This window comes from Uranotaenia lowii, chromosome 2, assembly GCF_029784155.1.
Source record: "Uranotaenia lowii strain MFRU-FL chromosome 2, ASM2978415v1, whole genome shotgun sequence".
Classification (NCBI taxonomy): Eukaryota; Metazoa; Arthropoda; class Insecta; order Diptera; family Culicidae; genus Uranotaenia; species Uranotaenia lowii.
Window position 1 is genome coordinate 3,004,153 of NC_073692.1, and position 19,806 is coordinate 3,023,958.

General features: G+C 34.9%; 1 protein-coding gene across 1 annotated transcript in view; it reads right to left on the minus strand.

The window, feature by feature from the left end:
• Positions 1-214: 214 nt before the first annotated feature.
• LOC129745436 (homeotic protein labial-like) overlaps positions 215-19,806 on the minus strand; it is a 29,851-nt gene continuing 10,259 nt past the window's right edge. The window contains exons 2-4 of the mRNA XM_055738513.1: positions 12,257-12,349; positions 12,024-12,199; positions 215-2,001 (exon numbers count right to left, since the gene is read on the minus strand). Of these exons, the coding sequence (XP_055594488.1) occupies positions 1,819-2,001; positions 12,024-12,199; positions 12,257-12,349 (452 nt within the window). The 3' untranslated portion in view covers positions 215-1,818. The remainder of the gene's footprint in view (positions 2,002-12,023; positions 12,200-12,256; positions 12,350-19,806) is intronic.

The window sequence follows — 19,806 nt, forward strand, 5'->3', positions numbered from 1 at the left end:
AAATTGCTTGCAATACAAGAAAGATAAAGCGATTATTAGCGAAAAATATCAAATCGTTTGCACGAATAAAGAACATTTCAGGGAGAAATATTTCTGAAAACCTTTTACTTATTGGTTATTCTTATTTTTTTTAATTTATTGGTTTGAAAGGACTTGTTTCGGATAATTGAACTTAATCGATATTTTTACAAGGGTTTACTCAATGATATACTGTACACGTGTTGCAACAGATTCTATTTTATTTTTTAACTACAATTTTCATTACTTATTATTTAAAGAGGAACATCCGATGTCATTTATAGTATTTCGTAAATATACTATTTTATAAGTTACTGTGTTTTTGCTATTTTTTTAGTCTTTTTAATGTATTCTGCTTTTGATTTAAGGTATGTTTTCTTATTTGTATAAATATCAATTATGTTTAGAAGTTTTGGTATATTTTCTTTCAATGAAATTACTAAAAAAGAGCCTGTTGGAATCACTTATTAAGGAAAATGCAGTTTAGCATGTCAATTGGTGAGGTTCAATAAAATATTCTCGTTGAAATTGCAATATCAATCTCTTTTCAAGTTGATATAAATGCACCAGTTATCAGTTACAACTCAATATCACCATTGACGTATTTTTCTTAAATGAGCTGTATACACATGTGAATTGATGTACAAAACAAGTATGATTTGACCTTTTCGAAGACACCATACCAATTTTGGTAAGCTATAATGCTCTATAACTCGCTTAATAACGCCTATATTTTCAAAAATGATTCTTAAAAAATGGGTTCTGTAAAATTCGCATGTGTGCATTGATAAAAAAATATCCGGAGGAATGTGGCTAGTTTGACGATAACCATTTTTAATACATTTTTTTTATTGAGCAGCGAATAGCTTCTACATATTTAATGCATGCCTTTCGCTTTTCCGTGGTTTGTTATTATAGGAAGATAATTTTTGTTTTATAAAAATGATATTGAAAAACTCATAAAAAAATATGCTTAAAAATCTGCTGCTGTTAAAAACAATTTGAAATCACCTCTAAAGACTCATACTGAAATCAATCAGGCTACATTTTTGATTGTTTAAATTTGCTCTTATCAAGATAATCGAGACTTTATTTTTTTCGCATTACTTGAAGATGTTTCTGACTTCAAATATTCACTTAAATCAAGTTCTAATAATACAAATGTATTGCATGAAATTACTAAAAGAGTTTAGTGGAAAATTTAACTTCTTTCACAAATTTCGTACTTTGAAGATGATGAAAACCGCATTAGAATTGTTGAATTTGAGTGAAATTTCGTACAATTTGTTGTTTTGATAAACAGATTAATATAAAGTTCTGGAGGCAGTAGAATTTTGTCTTCGAAAACAGAAGTCCGTGAGCTACCATATTTAGCAAATTTAAGAGTTGATTATTAAACTGAAACATGGTTTGATGACTTCGAAAACGCAGCACACATTTCGTTTTACTATCCCACCCTGATATGAATAACATTAATTTCAAAACCTGAACTATGAAACATTCGTGACATGACTAGTTGAAAATTATCGTAGAATTCCTTTTTCTCTACCTTTAAATTGGCTAAAATTCTCAGCCATCCTTAACAATTAAAACTAAACTTAAAAAATGTCACGAGGATAATTTTGCATAATTCAATTTATAAAATCATCTAATATTTTTTTCAATATTTGAAAAGTTCAATAGTGTTGTGGAATGACCGCATTGATACAAACATAAATAGATATTGAATGTAAATAATAAAAATTACCACATAAAAGCTCAAGCTCACTTAATTAGTAACTTCATAAATTGTTTGACTGTTCACAATGTAACGGATTCACGGCTGTTATCATTGCTTTCGGAGTTTGGATGTTTGATAACGTTACTTTCGGACGAATTGCTGGTATTCAACTTCGGAGATGAGCACTTCGAATCTGGTGGAACTAAACCCTCTTTGATTCGCTTTTTCTGTTTCATTCGTCGATTTTGGAACCAAATTTTTACCTAAAATAGAAAGGAAAAGTTGTAAAGATTTTTATCTATATATAAAAATGAATTTCTGTATGTGTGTATGTCTGTCTGTTCCCTGTAGACTCGGAATCTACTGAATTGACTTTCGTGATACTTGGCAGGTGGAAGCAGGGAAATATTATTATTATTTTGATAGACCCCTCCCTCCACAGGAAGGGGGGGGGGGGGGATTCCAAACATAAGACAAATGTTTGCAGAACTCGAGGACCGATCTAGCGAATGGTATCAAATTTGGGATGGAAGGGAGCGAAATATGGTACCTATGTGACGTAATGTAGATACTAACAATGTTTTTGTGGTAATTCGTGAGCCCTCCCCATGTTGGAAGACGGAAAGGGTGGAAAATCCATACAAATTTTACATAAATTTTGACATGATAAATGAACTCATGATATACAGTTAAAATTTCAGATCTTGAAAAACAAAATTTGAAGATGAAGTTTCATTAAGGGGGGGGTAGGGTCTAACGGGTATAAAAAAACACCATTTTCACGATTTTTTTCTAGAGCTATCGTTTAAACAAATGTATTCAAATTTTTTGCATTATACAAAGCATTGCAAAAAGAACATTTAGTAATTTTTTCGTAGAAAAATATTGAAAAATGAGCCGGTGACGGAGCATTTTCGAGGATGCCTTTTAGAAAACAGGATTTGCGGTGGACACTGTATCTCAGCACAGAATCATCTGAATTCAAAAAATCAGAGCAAAATATTTTTAATAGATGTTTTTCTGGACCCCAACGTTTTTATTTAACTTAAAAATATTTTTATGAAATTTTTGTGACTGTTTGAAGTAAAAACTACGATTTTTCACTTAAAAATCCGCCATTTTTCACCTATAAAATCTCCCCAAAGTAAAAAAATCAAAAAAGAAAAACGTTGGGGTCTGGTATTTTATATGTAGAAACTATGTTCCAAATTTGAAAAGAATCGGATAAGTAGTTTTCAAATGACGATGTCCACGGACTTTAAAAATGTGCTTTCGAGAAAAACGCGTTTGAAGTTTCTGCTCTTGCTTTCTTGCAGTATTAGATAGGAGGAGATAAAGGCCTATAACTTCTACAGTTTTGCTTCAATTGACTTGAAAATTTGACACAACATTCTTGAAATGTTTTACAATAAGAAAATAAAAAAATAAAAAAATCGATTTTTTGAAAGTGTTAGACCCTACCCCCCCCCTTAAATAAGATAAAACATTTTTGTATTGAAATTCGAAACTCCAGCTTCATTTTCCGTTTTGAAATGTTGTAATTAATTTGCCTGAATTTGAAAATGTCTTTAAAAAAATGGAAATTTAAATAATTTTCACAAATTCATTTATTTTTAGAATGTGTAGCAAAGCACACCGGGTTAGCTAGTATATATTCAAATGAAGGCCTAGTTTTTGTGACATCATAACATATAAACGGGTGGTCAGAATTAGTGAAATTTGGTAACCGAAGTTTTTTTTAGCCATGAACGGATTGTATAATAGTTTAAAGACCCTCACAGTTTATAAAAGGGGGTTGCCATACAAATTCAACTTAAAATATGACTTAGCTTGAACAATTTTTAGATGATAATCATAAAAATGAGTTCAGCAGAATAATTTGGCATAAGAAGTTGATTTATTTAGCAGAATCATCTCTACCGCTTATGAAACGGAGGCTCCCATACAAAATTCATAGAAAAAACACATAACTCATACAGTTTTCATGTAATTTTCATGAAATTGAAATATATTAATTTTGACATGTTGAGATTATTTATTCTACTCAATAGCCCATGCCACTTTCAAAACAGAGGCCTTCCATACAAAATCAACGGGAATTACGACATAGCTAAAACAATTGTTAAGCGATTTTTATAAAGTTTTTATAAAGTACATGCATTACGATTAGCCAATTCTAACTCAGGTAATTTTCTTAAAAATCGGTTCATATGCATGACTTGGCACAAAAGTTGATTTATTGAAAACAAATAATGGCCTCTTTCGCTTTCAAAATGATGGGCTCCCAAACAAGATTTTCAGAAAACATAACAAAACTCAAACAATATTAATTATATATTTATGAAACATAAACAGTAGAAATATTCAACAAAATACGCTCACATATGCAAGTTTAAACATGACAAGTATATTTACTACAATCAATACCGATTCCCATTTCAACAACAGAGGGGCTCTCATAAAATCAACATAAAATTGAATACGAAACGAACAATATTGTTTGATTGTCCATTAAATTTTGTTTTTTTTTTGTTTCGATTATAGTCGTTTTACCATCATTATGGCATTCGCGACTTTATCAACATTAAAGTTGGCGGATCGTTATTGAAAAACTTATCCGGTACAACTGTGTTCGATGTTTACTCTTGGGCTCGAACTCGCGGACATCTGATCAGGAGGCAACAGACTGACCAACTGAGCTATGTATATCACAAGCCCGTAAAGATTAAATTTTGTAATTTTGGAAATTTGACATAAAAAGAGGATTCCACCGAAAAATATTTATCTAAAGACAATTGGAAAGCATCATGAAGATTTGAAACATAGAATACATAATTTAAAAAATTAAACAAAATAATAAAATTCAAATTCCATGGAGATAAAGACATAAGAGTTTAAGAATTCAAAACTTGAAATCAGATAATATTCAGAATCACAACTCAGTGTCTAAAATCCAAATCATAATTTCTTATCAAGTTTTGAGAAACAAAATACAAATTAAATAAATAAATAGTTTTAAAGTTACAGTTACAATCAAAGTCAAAGCAGGAATTGCATGAAATGTGTATTTCAATATAATATCTTTGTAACACAAAAAAAATGAGATTTTTATGAATATAATTCTCATCAGATAAAAGAAAATGTTATCAAATTGTTATTCTAAATGTGACAAAAGTTTCATTAGATGCCCTCAAAGCCAAAGGGGTATAAGTGTAAAAGGATCGCTTAAAAAAAAATAGATTAGATCTTAAAAACACAGAATCAGTTATCATTGAAAAAAGTCAGATAAAGAATCCAAATGAGTCTCTTAAACAATGATCCTGAGTTCTCAAAATTCAGAAAAACTATGCAACTGAACTTCAGAAACTGAAGAACACATGAACATAGTTTAATTTTGGTGGTGATTTATTGTTTTGAAAACATCTCCAGGCTGGAACAGGTTTAGATTCGAAACATTCAAACATTCAAATGGTAAAGGCTTATACAAAAAAAAAAAAAAAAAAGACTGACCTCATACATTTTGCAAGCGAATGACATTGAATTTGGTACAAACCCAGTTTTGCCAGATCGAGAGTATTTGTAATAATAAGCGAATTATTTCGCCTTAAACAGTGGTGGCGGGGAAATAGGAGAAGGCTTTACACAAAAAAAAATCAATTTACCAAATTTGATACACAATCATATTTTTGAATTGAAAGACATCTCCTACGTTCAAAACAGAAGGGTCTCATACAAAATCCACGTGTCTTATGCCACAACAGAAAAAGGCTACAGTTTGGACGACAGTTAATAGTGTTTCGTGGAATTGAAATACACTTTGAAAGATCTGAAAGACCTTTCTCAACAAAACTGTCAAATTAGGTATACATTTTTCGACAGAACTATCCGTTCGCCAGAATGCTTTTGTTGTTGGACGGTGATAACGATGGAATGCTACTTCTAAGTTGCTAAATGAAAAAGATATGGACATGTGGATGAAGTATTCGTCTCGCATCATTCACCGCATGCAGTCGTGTTTATTTTGCTCCGAATATTTGCACAGTAATTCAGTCGTGTGTGAAAAGTTTTCAACTTAGTTGCCCGCACATTCGGGTGTGAATACCGCCCGGGCAGTTGTTTCCCGGTGAATTCGGGTTGAAGTGCTTCTATCGGGTAGAACAAAGTGATATTATCACCGTGTGCGCTGCAAACAATATTCCCCGGTATCAAACAAAGTGCTCAAGGTCGAAACAAAAGGCCACGTTTTTTCAACATCGGTGGTATAGGGTGGATCGCATATTAGGGTGCACCTAATAATAAATATTTTGTTTTTTTTTTCCAAAACTTTCGTTTTGGTTTTTTTATTATATTTTGGTTTTTTTCTTATTGTTTTCTCGCTTTTTCAATTCCTTTTGTTTTTTTTTTTTTTTTACTATATAATTATATATATATATATATATTTTTTTTTTTTTTTAATTTGAATTGAATTTCATTATTAAGGTTTGGTTCTCCGCTCAATCCCATTAGTTCGGAAATCACCGACTAATGGATGACGACGGCGAGGCTGGTGAAGATCCTCCTTTTCAGGAGGATGATTCCGAGGAAATAATTTCCGAGGAAATAATTGCTCCCCCGATGTACCTTTCGGACACGGAAGAGGATCCTTCTCCTCTCCCGCAGACCCTTTTATCACAAATTCCCTTTGTGTTTGGCAACTCCTCACCAGCATCAACCCCTCAAGTAAACTCCCCCTTTGAAAAAGCTAATGAGCTGCCTCAAGCCGCCCCTCGCCGTCGGGTTTACCAACCTGAATCGACGGGACCCTGGGTAGTTTATATCCGGTCCAAAACGAATGGTAAATCACCCAACGTGATTTCAATCGCTCGGGACCTTGATCGATCTTACCCTTCCGTAATCAGCTACCAGCCGATGAGACCGCACAAGATGCGCATTGTTGTTGGTAGCCTGAAGGAAGCAAATGCCATTGCTTGTGACCCGAAGTTTACGATCGAATACCGCGTATACGTTCCCGCTCGTGACGTGGAAATCGACGGAGTGGTAACCGAAGAGGGTTTGACCGTCGATGATCTTGTGAATTCCGGGGTTGGCCGATTCAAAGACCCTGGTCTTCCCACGGTCAAGGTGCTGGAGGCGCGTCAGCTGAAATCAGCATCTGGCGAGGGGGAAAAGAGAACATTTTCCCTGTCGAACTCCTATCGTGTTACCTTTTCCGGCACTGCACTTCCTGATTTCGTTGCGATCGGGAAGGTTCGTCTACCTGTGAGACTTTATGTGCCTTCGGTCATGTTCTGCCAGAATTGCAAGCAGTTGGATCATACGGCCGCCTACTGTTGCAATCAGGCACGCTGCTCTAAGTGCGGGGAGAAGCATGCGGAAGCTTCGTGTACAATACAAGCAGCAAGCAGATGTTTGTATTGCACAGGCGAGGAATCTCATGCTCTCTCGGCGTGTCCGAAGTACATATCGCGCCGGGAAAAAATCAAGACTTCTTTGAAAACTCGCTCTAAAAAATCATATAGAGACATGCTGATGAAGTCTTTGCCAATCGTCTCAGAGAACCAGTTTGGCCTTCTAAGTGACTATGAATCCGAAGGGGAGGATCCATGCGAAGGAACTTCAGCTGGGCCATTTGTTAAAAAAAATGTTTCACAGGCTCCAAAAAGGAAACGCACAACTAACACACAATCCAGATTAGCTGCCAGCAAAGTTAATAAAACCAAAAATCCTCAAAGTGGAAATAGTTATTCTACCCCTCCTATTCAGAGACCTCCGGGTTTTAATCCGTCCCCGAAGGAATTCCCTCCACTTTCCGGTAAGTCAAAACCCCAGACTTCCCTTCAGAATTCAGGACCATCAGTAACTAACAAGGATGTAACTATTCCCAGAGAAACTGCATCTGATCCATCGTCGAACAGTTTGCCCAGCTTTTCGTCTGATGGTAAGATGAAATTTTCGGAAATTGTTGCGTTCATCCTAGACTTTTTCAGCGTACCAGCAGGATGGAGGACTATGATTAATATGTTTGTACCTCTTTTAAGAGAAGTCTTGAAAAAGAAAGCTTGCACTATGACCCTCATCGCAGAAGCAATATCTTTTGATGAATAACTCGTCCACTGAGGTAAGAGAAATTGTTTCTGTATTGCAATGGAACTGCAGAAGTATTTTACCAAAATTAGACTCCTTTAAAGTATTGGTACACAATTTGAATTGTGATGTGTTCGCTTTATGCGAAACTTGGCTCTCTCCAAACACAGATTTTAACTTCCATAGCCACAATATTATTCGCCTGGATCGAGATGGACAAAGAGGGGGTGGCGTTCTTTTGGGGATCAAGAAATACCACTCTTTCTATCGTATTCCACTACAACCATCTCCAGGTATTGAAGTCGTCAGTTGCCAAGCTAGAATTAAAGGCCAAGACCTTTGCCTAGCCTCGGTATATATTCCGCCAAATTCAAGCGTGAGCGGGAACCAATTGGCGAATATTATTTCACTTCTTCCAGAACCCCGACTAGTTCTGGGAGACTTCAACTCCCATGGCGTGGGCTGGGGTAGCTCACGTGATGATGATCGTGCTAACATGATATATGAGCTGTGCGACGACTTCAACATGACTGTCTTAAACAATGGGGAAGTGACTCGAATTAATGGATCCCAATCACAGCATAGTATTTTAGACCTTTCTTTAGCTTCTTCCTCTCTGAGCTTGGATTGTACGTGGAAGGTAATCCAAGACCCTCAGGGAAGCGATCATTTGCCTATCAATATTTCTATCACCAGTGGTCGTAGTCCACCCGAAGAGATCAATATTCCTTATGACCTCACAAAGAATATAGATTGGAAAAAGTACGCATCGGGTGTCATTGATGCCATCGAGTCAACGGACGAACTGCCTCCGGAGGCAGAGTACAGTTTTATTTCCGGGACAATTGTGGACTGTGCAATCGGGGCACAGGTCAGACGGAATGACAATTCGACGATACAGAAACGGCCTCCCACTCCGTGGTGGGATGGAGACTGCTCACGTGCGCGAGGAGAAAAGTGCAAGGCGTTTGTTGAGTTTCGCAGAACCGGATTGCCAGAAAAATTCCAACGTTATTTGGCCTTGGAACGCAAGTTCAAGAACTTGATCAGGGGCAAGAAACGTGGGTACTGGCGGCGATTCGTGGATGGGTTATCTCGAGAAACGTCTCTGCACACGCTTTGGAAAACGGCACGAAACATGCGAAATTACACTCCTTCGAACGAAAGTGAGGAAAGCTCGAGTCGATGGCTGACACAGTTCGCGAAAAAGGTCTGTCCGGACGCAGTACCAACACAGAAAATATATCGGAATACAGAGAATAGTCCCGAAACGGAGGATCAATTCTCGATGGTCGAACTTTCACTTGCGCTCTGGTCTTGCAACAATTCAGCTCCCGGACTGGACAGAATCAAATTCAACTTGTTGAAGAATCTGCCAGATACCGCTAAGAAACGCTTGTTGAATTTATTCAATAAATGTTTAGAGATGAACATTGTTCCGCATGACTGGAGACAAGTGAAAGTCATCGCCATCCAAAAACCGGGAAAACCAGTTTCTGATTACAATTCGTATAGGCCGATTGCAATGCTCTCGTGTCTCCGGAAATTGCTCGAAAAAATGATTCTCTTTCGGCTGGATAAATGGGTTGAATCAAACAATCTGTTATCAAGTACACAATTTGGATTCCGTAGAGGCAAGGGTACGAACGACTGTCTAGCATTACTTTCATCAGACATTCAATTGGCGTTTGCCCAAAAAGAGCAGATGGGGGCAGTATTTCTGGACATCAAAGGGGCATTCGATTCGGTGTCCATAGAAGTGCTATCTAGTAATCTTAACTCTTGCGGACTTCCACCAATATTGAACAATTTTCTATATAACCTGTTGTCTGAAAAAATCATGCATTTTAGTCATGGAGAAACCAAAGTTGAACGAATTAGTTACATGGGTCTACCCCAAGGCTCATGTTTAAGCCCCCTGCTATACAACTTTTATGTCCGAGAAATCGATGCTTGTATGGCACAAAATTGCACGCTAAGACAGCTTGCGGATGACTGTGTTGTTCATATCACAGGTAAAAAAGGCACTCAAATTAAACCTCCGTTACAAGAAACTCTAAATAATTTATCACATTGGGCCAGGAATCTAGGCATCGAGTTTTCGCCTAGTAAAACCGAGTTAGTAGTTTTTTCAAGGAAGCATTCCCCTCCTCAAATAGAGCTCCTTATGATGGGTAGAACTCTAACTCAATCTCTTAGTTTTAAATATTTAGGTGTCTGGTTCGACTCTAAATGCCTCTGGGGAAAACATATTAGGTACTTGACACAAAAATGCCAAAAGAGAATCAATTTTCTTCGAACGATTACTGGAACCTGGTGGGGTGCTCATCCACAGGACCTCATCAGGTTATACCAAACAACGATACTGTCGGTCATAGAATACGGAAGCTTTTGCTTTGGGTCAGCCGCGGATACCCACTTGATTAAACTAGAACGAATACAGTATCGTTGTTTGCGTATTGCCATGGGTTGTATGCAATCAACACATACGATGTGTCTCGAAGTACTGGCGGGAATAATGCCGTTAAAAAATCGGTTCTTCGATCTATCGCTACGTTTCCTAATTCGAAGTGTAACTATGAATCCTTTGGTGATAGAAAATTTGGAAAGGCTTATGAATATTAATTCGCAAGTAAAATATGTAAACAATTATAAAACTTTTAGACAGTTAGAAATAAACCCTTCTTTGTTAAATTCGGACACGAGTCACTTTTACCCGATCAGTAGTTCCTTAATAAAATTCGATCTGTCCATGACCGCTGACATCCGTGGAATACCAGATCACGTCCGACCCAACGTCATTCCTTCAATCTTTGCATCAAAAGTACGTGAAATTGACCCTACAAAAATGTTCTTTACTGATGGTTCTAGAATTGACGGCGCGACTGGTTTCGCAGTGTACAATGAGCGCTTTGAAGCTTCGTTCAAGCTTCGAGAGCCATGCTCCGTTTACGTTGCTGAATTAGCCGCAATTTATTGTAGCTTGGAACACATTCGCACACTGCCCGTAGACCACTATTTCATCTATTCGGATAGTCTCAGCTCCGTTGAGGCGATTCGATCGATGAAACTGATGAAGCGCTCTTCCCATTTTTTGCTGGAAATTTCAGGGATATTGGGCGCTTTGATCGAAAATTCGTACAGGATTACCTTAGCTTGGATCCCGTCTCATTGTCTTATTCAAGGCAATGAGAATGCGGACTCATTGGCTAAGGTGGGCGCGTTACAAGGTGAAATTTTTGAGAGGATAATAACTTACAATGAATATTTTTCAATACCTCGCACTTTAGCGATTAACGCTTGGCAGTCTAGCTGGGATAATGGCACAAAGGGACGTTGGCTCCATACGATTATCCCTAAGGTTCCGACGAAGGCATGGTTTAAGCATTTTAACATGAGTCGCGATTTCATTCGCGTGGTTTCTCGGCTCATGTCAAATCACTGCCGGCTTGACGCGCATTTGTTTCGTATACAACTAGTTACAAGCAATGTTTGTGTTTGTGGGGATGGCTACCATGACATTGATCATGTTGTGTGGACGTGTGAACGGTTTGATCGATCGAGGGCTTGGCTACTGGATACCCTTAGGGCCCGATGTAAACTACCTGGTGTTCCAATTCGAGACATCTTGGCAAACTTAGATCTTGAATATTTGTACCCTATATACAAATATCTTAAAATGTCTGACTTGGTCGTTTAGTCCTCTTCCCCTCTGTCTGTACTTTATCTAATGCTCGTTTCGTCTATTTATTAGAACAAACTTTCATCCGACGGGTCCTACAACACCACAAAGAAGGCTGGCCAGGAAATCGAAAACCCTGAGGTAGCTATCGAAACCACAGCTACAGGAAGCCACCACCGGACCCTAACGGAAACTGTTCTTGGAAGTGACCCCAGTTAATCCCCTTTCCTTTCCTATAATAAAATTTTAATTAACAGTTGAGTAGCCGCGACGATTACGGCCCCCCTCTTACTAACCCAAAGTTAGGAAAAATACTCCCGGCACATAAAAACTTTATAAGTAAAATGCCTTAATAAAACAACTTGTAAATAAAAAAAAAAAAAAAATGTGGATGAAGTTAAAGATTTCAAACGATTCGTTTAGGACCAGGTAAATAAAGTTGAATATATATTTTGGCGAGCGAATTCAATACTGAGAATGTAATTTAGACTAGATTAAGTGATCATCATAATTTCTCACCTGCGTTTCATTCAGATGTAATGAATTTGCTATTTCGATGCGTCGTGCTCTGGTCAGATACTTATTGAAATGAAATTCCTTCTCTAACTCTGTCAGTTGCTTGTTTGTGAAGTTTGTTCTGCCAGTACTCGTGTTATTTATCAAATAACTGGTATGATGGGATGTATCAATGTGACCTGAAAATATAGTGTTCTTCAGATATAATGTAGAAAAATTATAATTCTGACAAATACCCATGCTATGTTCACTCGGAATTCCTCTCAGTGGATCTACAATGTGATGATTTATGTGGAACTCCGTTACAGTTTGAGGTGACGGTTTGTGGTCTGGAATAGAAAAAAGAAATCACAATGAATATGACGAGATATGTGTGTCCAACATTGCTTTTTTTTTAATTCGATACAAACTAATTTTTATTGATTTTCAAAGTTAACCCTTTAACACATGACTTTTTTCAAATGAGAATAGCTGTTATTGATTTAGTGAAATAATGTCATTTTAATTCGAAAAACATAACTGAACAGGTTTGGAAGTCGTTATTTTTATTATTATTAAAGTTATGGCCCATCAAAGTTGAAAAATAATTTTTGAAAATCTTAATTCATTTCAATACGAACTTGCAAATCTCTTCCAAATCTTGTTAATTTGGTGTAGGAAGGTTTTTGTGATTGATTGAGATTAAAAAAATTGAAAGAATTTGCAAATCTGAAGAAATAACAGCAATTTTCCTAAAAATACTTTTTTCAAAAAAAAATTAGTAAATTTTATTTTGCATTTTTTACGCATATATTGTTAGGTATCTCACACATACATACATAATAATATCGTAATTAAAATACCATGGGGTGATTTCTTCTAGAATATTTTTTGTCAATACATCACTCAAAAAATCTTCGCGTTTCCGAGATATTTGGATTTTGCATTAAAGGGTTCAAGTTTCAGTTTGAAGGTCTGTTAAACTGGAATATTCACGAAATCGACAATTTATAAGAACGATATTGATCTCGAAATCTACCTCTTTCTCAAAGCTATTGATCTCCGTTTATAACTACTACTTTCTTCTTCACTGTATCTATATCTTTCAAAAAACTATGAAATGTAATTACACAAATCAGACATTGGCTCTTTAAAACCTACGGTACGAGCCGTTTCAAATAAACAAATTAAAAAAAAACGATATTGATTTATTTAAGGCTATAACTTAGAACTTATTCGGTAAATTTCCGATATTGAACTTCTTGAATTTTCTATTGAAGATAAACCTTGTTGTTTTTTTTCTTGCGAAAAACAAAAAACTCCGGTTGAATTAGATTGTTTATGAATTGCGTGGTTCTATATTTCTGGAGATTGCGGAAATCCAGAGAATGTTGATCACTAGCGATGTAGAAATATAAGTTATCTACTTCATATTATAAAGGGATCAGACTGTCAATGAAAATACATAAACTGATATCCTTCATCTACGATACCAGCAGTAATCTTTTGTGTTATCATAAATCAAATGTAAGCACCGATGAGTCCAAAAATTGAACTCTACTTTCACACAGCTTATTTCTACATAGCAAGACATAATGAACTCTGCCAAATATTTGTTTAATATCTGATAACCAACTTCCAGCGAATATGTTTATAGACATAGGCTGTAACAAACCATCGATCCACATTCTTTTAGATTGACATTATGTCAAGATAACACAAACAGCTACTGAACACGGACACAAAATAGAAGCACTTTTCACAATTTTTTTCGTTGCTTCGGTTTTTTAAGCGTATCTCGTATTGGTACCCATGGTAGATGTGCCTATCATTATCAAATCAGTTGCTCGAATAACGGAAGCTCTGCAATCGCTGGCTAGGATATGGCTTTCTTTATAAAAAAGATTTTTTTTGCTTAATTATTTACCTTTTAAATTCTCAAATTTTAAATGCATAGAAGGAGGTATCCGAATTTAACATTAAAGTGTCATATGCAAAATTAAGAAAAAAAATGAAGAAAGCTACTAATTTACTTGAGTTTTTTCCTACGTGTAAATCGTATTTAAATATCATAATTTTGAAAGATTTTATACCGGCCTAAAACTCTGAATGAAGATTGCTTTGCTGTTTTTGTTGGTATAGTAAAGCAATATAGATGAAACTTAAACATGCTTCCCTTCAACAAATCGGTGAACCAAAAAAACTAATTAAAATATTTTGTACAATATCTTCATTGTATAGTTTAGATTTAAATCAATTATCTTTCAGTACTTAAAAAAAATTAAAAACTAATTAAAACAGTTTTTTTTGTATTAAAATAGACTACAAGCCGTAATTCTGTCGGTGTAATCTCCCCTACTATTACATCGACAGAATGGGGGCATAATGGCCACCTTAAGGAAAACGGTTGTTTGACCCTAGAAAAGAGCTATAACATGGAGGTTACATTATTGTTTCGTGTTTAGACACTTGAAAAGCCTATTCCCTAACGGGCTGAAACGTGAAAAACTAGATGAAAACGTTAAAAAATGCATTTCAAAAAATTTTGCCAAAAGCTGAAAACCAGCCACTGTGGAGGCATAATGAGAACCCCCCCTGAGGCAGTATGAGCACCATTAATCAGGGCAAGATGTGCGTTTTCTGCCGGGGAATCTAGCAGCGAATTCAATTCGATGAAGTCAGGTGAGTCGTAGATTCATCAAACAAAGCAATAACAAAATAATCTAGGTCTGTTTGTAGAATACAAACAATTCACGCCCGCTCATACATTATGTGCTTTGTTCGGAGGATGATGCTACTAGCCGTATAATGTAACAATAAAAAAATCGATCATGAATTGAATGGAAAAAAATCACCTCGAACAGAAATCTAACGCTAGTCTTTTGATTACTTCTCCGACACCTTACCGATAGGCTAAATCGTCGGATGAAAACTAGTCAAGGTGTGGCGCTATAAATCAATTGTAATTCGCTTCTAGATTCTACGGCAGAAAATGCTCATTATGCCTCGATAATATGGTGCTCTATATGCCCCTAGTCAACAAATTTAAGTAAAACGTGTTTTAAAATTGATAAAAGTGTAAAATCTAAAATTTTATGATGGTAAAAATTGAGAAACAATGTGTACATCATGTTGCAGTGCGTACATTATAGAACAAGATTATTTTAAGCAGTGATGGTAAATTTCGCCCGTCACGCTTGACCCGACTAGTTTTGTTTCATCAAACGACTGGCACTGTTCTCAATTGACGGAGCCTCACTACTCGCATGACGGATAAAGCACGACAACAATCAACATTTCTCCATCATCGACTGGCGAAGCTCCTACACATGGTCAAAATTTCTCCTGAGAGTGACTGGCAAATCTCTTCACACTTCGATCGGCTGCTGACGGCAGGTACAACTAATTGAACGACTTGCTGGCAGAGAGCAACAATAGCAATAAAAAACTGAAAACGAGCTTGCTGGCAGGAGCAACAATAATAATAAATGCTTTTCTTGTTCGCCTTCGGTCATCTTCGGCTTGCTGGTAGGAGCAACAATAATAATAAATGCGTTTCTTTTTCGTCATCGGTCGTTTGAATGCGATTGCTTGACTAGGTTATTATTTAAGCTTCAAATGACTGGGGAATGAATGACTGGCAAACGAAGTGACTGGTCGTTAAGGAACAGTCAATTGAGTTTGACGGACCAAGAGGCTTCACAGTCACAGCTTCACGCCTCATGACGATGACTTTTGCCAAGCCTGATTTTAAGATCATAAGAGCTTATTTCGTGGTGCTCAAAAATTATAATATTTTCGTAACTTGAGAACCAAGCTAGTTTTTTTAAAATATTTCTGTAAAGATGATAAGGAGATTCCTTTTTTTTGTGAAAAATTAATACTATAGGAAGTACGAAACAAATCCTCATGAAAATTTATTTAAGAAAATACGTACTTTCGTAGAAAAGAGTAGTGCTCATTATGCCCTGGGTGCTCGTTATGCCCTCATCTCCCCTATGATATTAAATAAAAATATAGGTAGGGTTTAGGGGTTTAACCCCCCCCCCCCCCCCCTCCCATGAAGATTTTGTCCAAGTAAAATTTTCGAAGTAGTAAAGAGAAATTACTTGAACTTAAAAAATGTTAAATAAGTGTTAACAAGAAAGTCAGATTTTTTTCTCGCCTACGCCAGAAATTAGTTTTAAATTACCATAGGCTTGAGACGTTTTATCTTACGGCATACAAATATACCGATCACGAATTGAAACTAATTTTTAATTGTAAATTTTGCTTTGCAATGTTGTTATTGTACATTTTTTTAAGAGGATTTTTAGTCAATTTGCAATAGAATCAACATTTTGCATTGAAATTTTAAACTTAACATAAAAAACACCGATGTGGTCTTTAGAATGGGTTTTGTTCGGAAGTGTACCCAAATAAATTCAGAATTTGAAACAAACCATTTTAACTTCATAATTAATTTATCGAACACTAATTTTATACATCAACATGTTGGAAGCCACGATGGTCATCACAGTTAGCAAATTAAAATCTAAAACTTAGTATCCTCTACTTTGGTACTAAAAATTTTGATATACAAAAAAATGCCCTGATATGAATAATTCGTCAAGAAATAAATTTCAGTCAAAATTATACTTAATTGAATTACATGAGAAGAATAAACAAACTCAGAATCAGATTTTTTTCTGTAACCGTAGATTTGTTACTTTTTTAGTTATCTATGATATATTTCAGTTAAAACTGATACATTTTAAAGCTTATAAACTTCATAGCACCAAAAAGCAAGGTGATGGACAAAATTTTATAAATGATTGGATTTCAGAACGCTTAAATCTACCAAATCAATCATTCAATCATAGGCATCAAAATGCTGTTCCTTTAAGATATCAATTAAATTCTTGTTTTTATTTGTTGTTTAAATGATAATCCTTCTAAAATATTAAAAAACTAATGTTTTTCATCTTCATGTTTTGTTTTAACTTTCAAATGAATTTACCGAATTTTAAAGTAAAACTATTTAAATTTTATAAAATATTTTTCATAAGTTTGTCTTTGTTTTTTCAAATCTGAGTTTTTCTGCTCTGAAAACTTAATCTTCTGTCTTGGAACTAAATTTTCAATAAGAAAAACAAAGTTTTCACCTTCTATAGTTTTCATTACCTAATATTCCAATTGATAGCGACAAAGTATTCAGATCTTGAAATCTAAATTTTTTAAACCTTAGATTGAAAATTTATGAAACTTTCTCCAATTTTCATTATAATATATCATGTTTTTTAATCGATCATGGTTTAAATTGACCTTATCTATAATGGATATGATTCGGCGCAGCAACTTTTACGTTGAATTTTAATGCGCAATCTTAACTTAACTTATTTTATCTTTGTGCTTTCAATATTTACAACTAAACTTGGAATTCATTATTTTTATTTTTATTTCATCAAACTCTTGTTGATCGTTTCCCAATCTGTAATTTGTCAGTATCCTTATTGAACATGTTGTATTATAAATTTATAAAGTTTTTTTTTCGAACTTCAGAACTTTTTTAGCTTTTAATTTTAATAACTGGACGAATTTTAATATAGAAAAGGGTTTTATCTTTGACTTTTATCACTGGCAGTCTTGAAATACAAATAAACATTTTCTTCTTTTTATCAAGCAAAATTCAATTATAAACTATTGAATGAACTTTTCCAAATTCAAAATGTTTTTGTTTCTAATTGAGATTTCACATTTCGAATCGTGATAGTTTTTTCTTTAAATTCAAGATACTACAGCGGATTTATTCAATCCTTCCATTGAAAATGAAGAAATGAAACGTAAAATTAGATAAATAATAAATAACAATCAATAAAATTTTTCTAACAATTTTTAATCATGGTGAATTTTAAACGCGATCTAACATTTATTTTAGAATTCAGATTTTTTTTTTTTAAATCTGGTATAATATTTTATGTATTCTATATATGTGCATTAATTCTTTTGTCCAAAGCTTCATTCGAAATATTGATTTGCATTCTTTTTCTGATGTTTCGGAAATATTGATAACAAATTTGAAATGTAGACTGCTTAGAATTTATTTTCAAGCAAATTTCTAGTTCGAAATAGGGAAAAACATTTTGAATGATTTATCAATGACTTCCCGGAAATAGCATTGATTTGAAACATTCATTCTGATCCGTTTTGAAAGCGTTGCTTAATTTTATTAGTAAAATTTATTATTATATGCGTTTGTTTGATAATTATAAGTAAGAAAATGGTTTAGAAATCAATTTCCCTATTTCTTGTGTATATTTGGTATTGTTATTATTTTTGGCTTAATTTGTATTTCGAACCCCCCCCCCCCCCCCCCCCCCCCATGGACGAGTCCTTCGCACGGGCCTGCTACTACTTATAAATTAAAAAAAAACATAGTTCTGAATAAAATTTTGCAAATTGCTAAATTAAATTGGAATGGCCTTAAAAATTATTTTAAAATAGTTTTTTTGCAGTGATAGAACTATAAATTTGGACAGTTATATTCTTTCAAAATAATTAACAGGGATTTGTTGTGCAACGTGAGACAAGAACAGTATAGCTTCTAGTGGTGCAGACGTTATCCACAACAATTCTCAAGGCTGTCGAGTCTTACATAGAGTTTTGGCTAGTTAAAATACAGCACACTATCATTAATTATTTTATTGATCCTGTGTTACACCGACTAACAGTAGGGGGTGGCATTCCAACGAAGTCGGGTAAGGTAAAAAGTATATGTTTGCATGTCGGTTGACGTGGAAATATTATAATTATGTACCGCGATAAAAATCTTATATTAATTCATGCTCTCGTCTGAGCCGTCTGTTAATTAGCACCAACACTCAAGAAATCTGCTTGTTTGACCTTACCGAACGGCGCAAAACAGAAATGCCCAAAAATAATCGATTCTTTACACCGCCGTCAAGCTGTTTTCCTTCTTTTTTTACAAAGTTATGTCTTTGATAGCGAGGACAAAATATTGTTATGCCAAACTCTGTTATATGTTTTCCTACATACAGCTCACTTGAGTCTTGAACAGAAAACTACCCTAACAACTTTGGAAACTGATAAGTACAAAATAATTTTTATTTAATTAATTCTTCAATATTTTGAAACGTCAAATTTTGAAAGCTTACATTTAATTTTATAAAAAAAAAGGTTGATATGGGTTTGATTAAACAAAGGTTACCTGAAAAAAAGGATTTAAATGTGTGTGAAAAACCGTGTAAAGAAGGTGTGCTTAATTCAGAAGCCGCGTCGTAAGCTTTTTAATTTGGACTGAGACTAACATTGACATATGAGTTAAGCCTTGAGATCTACAACAGACCTTAGACATGCGACATGAGACCTGAGTCCTGAGACCTAAGACATGAGATATGAGACCACACTTCCACACTGGCAGCTTGAACTGCAGTTTTAATTTCTTATACCTGTTCATGTTTACATCTAGGAAGGTATAATGATAAGTTGCAAGTCTCGAGTCCTTCGACAAGTAAAAATCTTCTTTGAACTAGGGTTACAAAATATACAAAGAACGCAAAAATTTGGAACAGAACGCAAGGTACCGGAAGTGGTCAAAAATGCAATAATTAAACAGAATATATATGGGAGAGTGGGGAATCATGGACCACATTTTTTCTAGGCTCCTTAACTTCTTTGTTATAAAATATTTAAAGGAAAAAAAATGGTCTGGTTTTTTACATTTCTAACGTATCATAAAGCAATTTTTTAAAATTTTTAATAAGTTGTTTTCTCCAAGTTCTGGCTGTTTTGAAAAACGCAATATTTT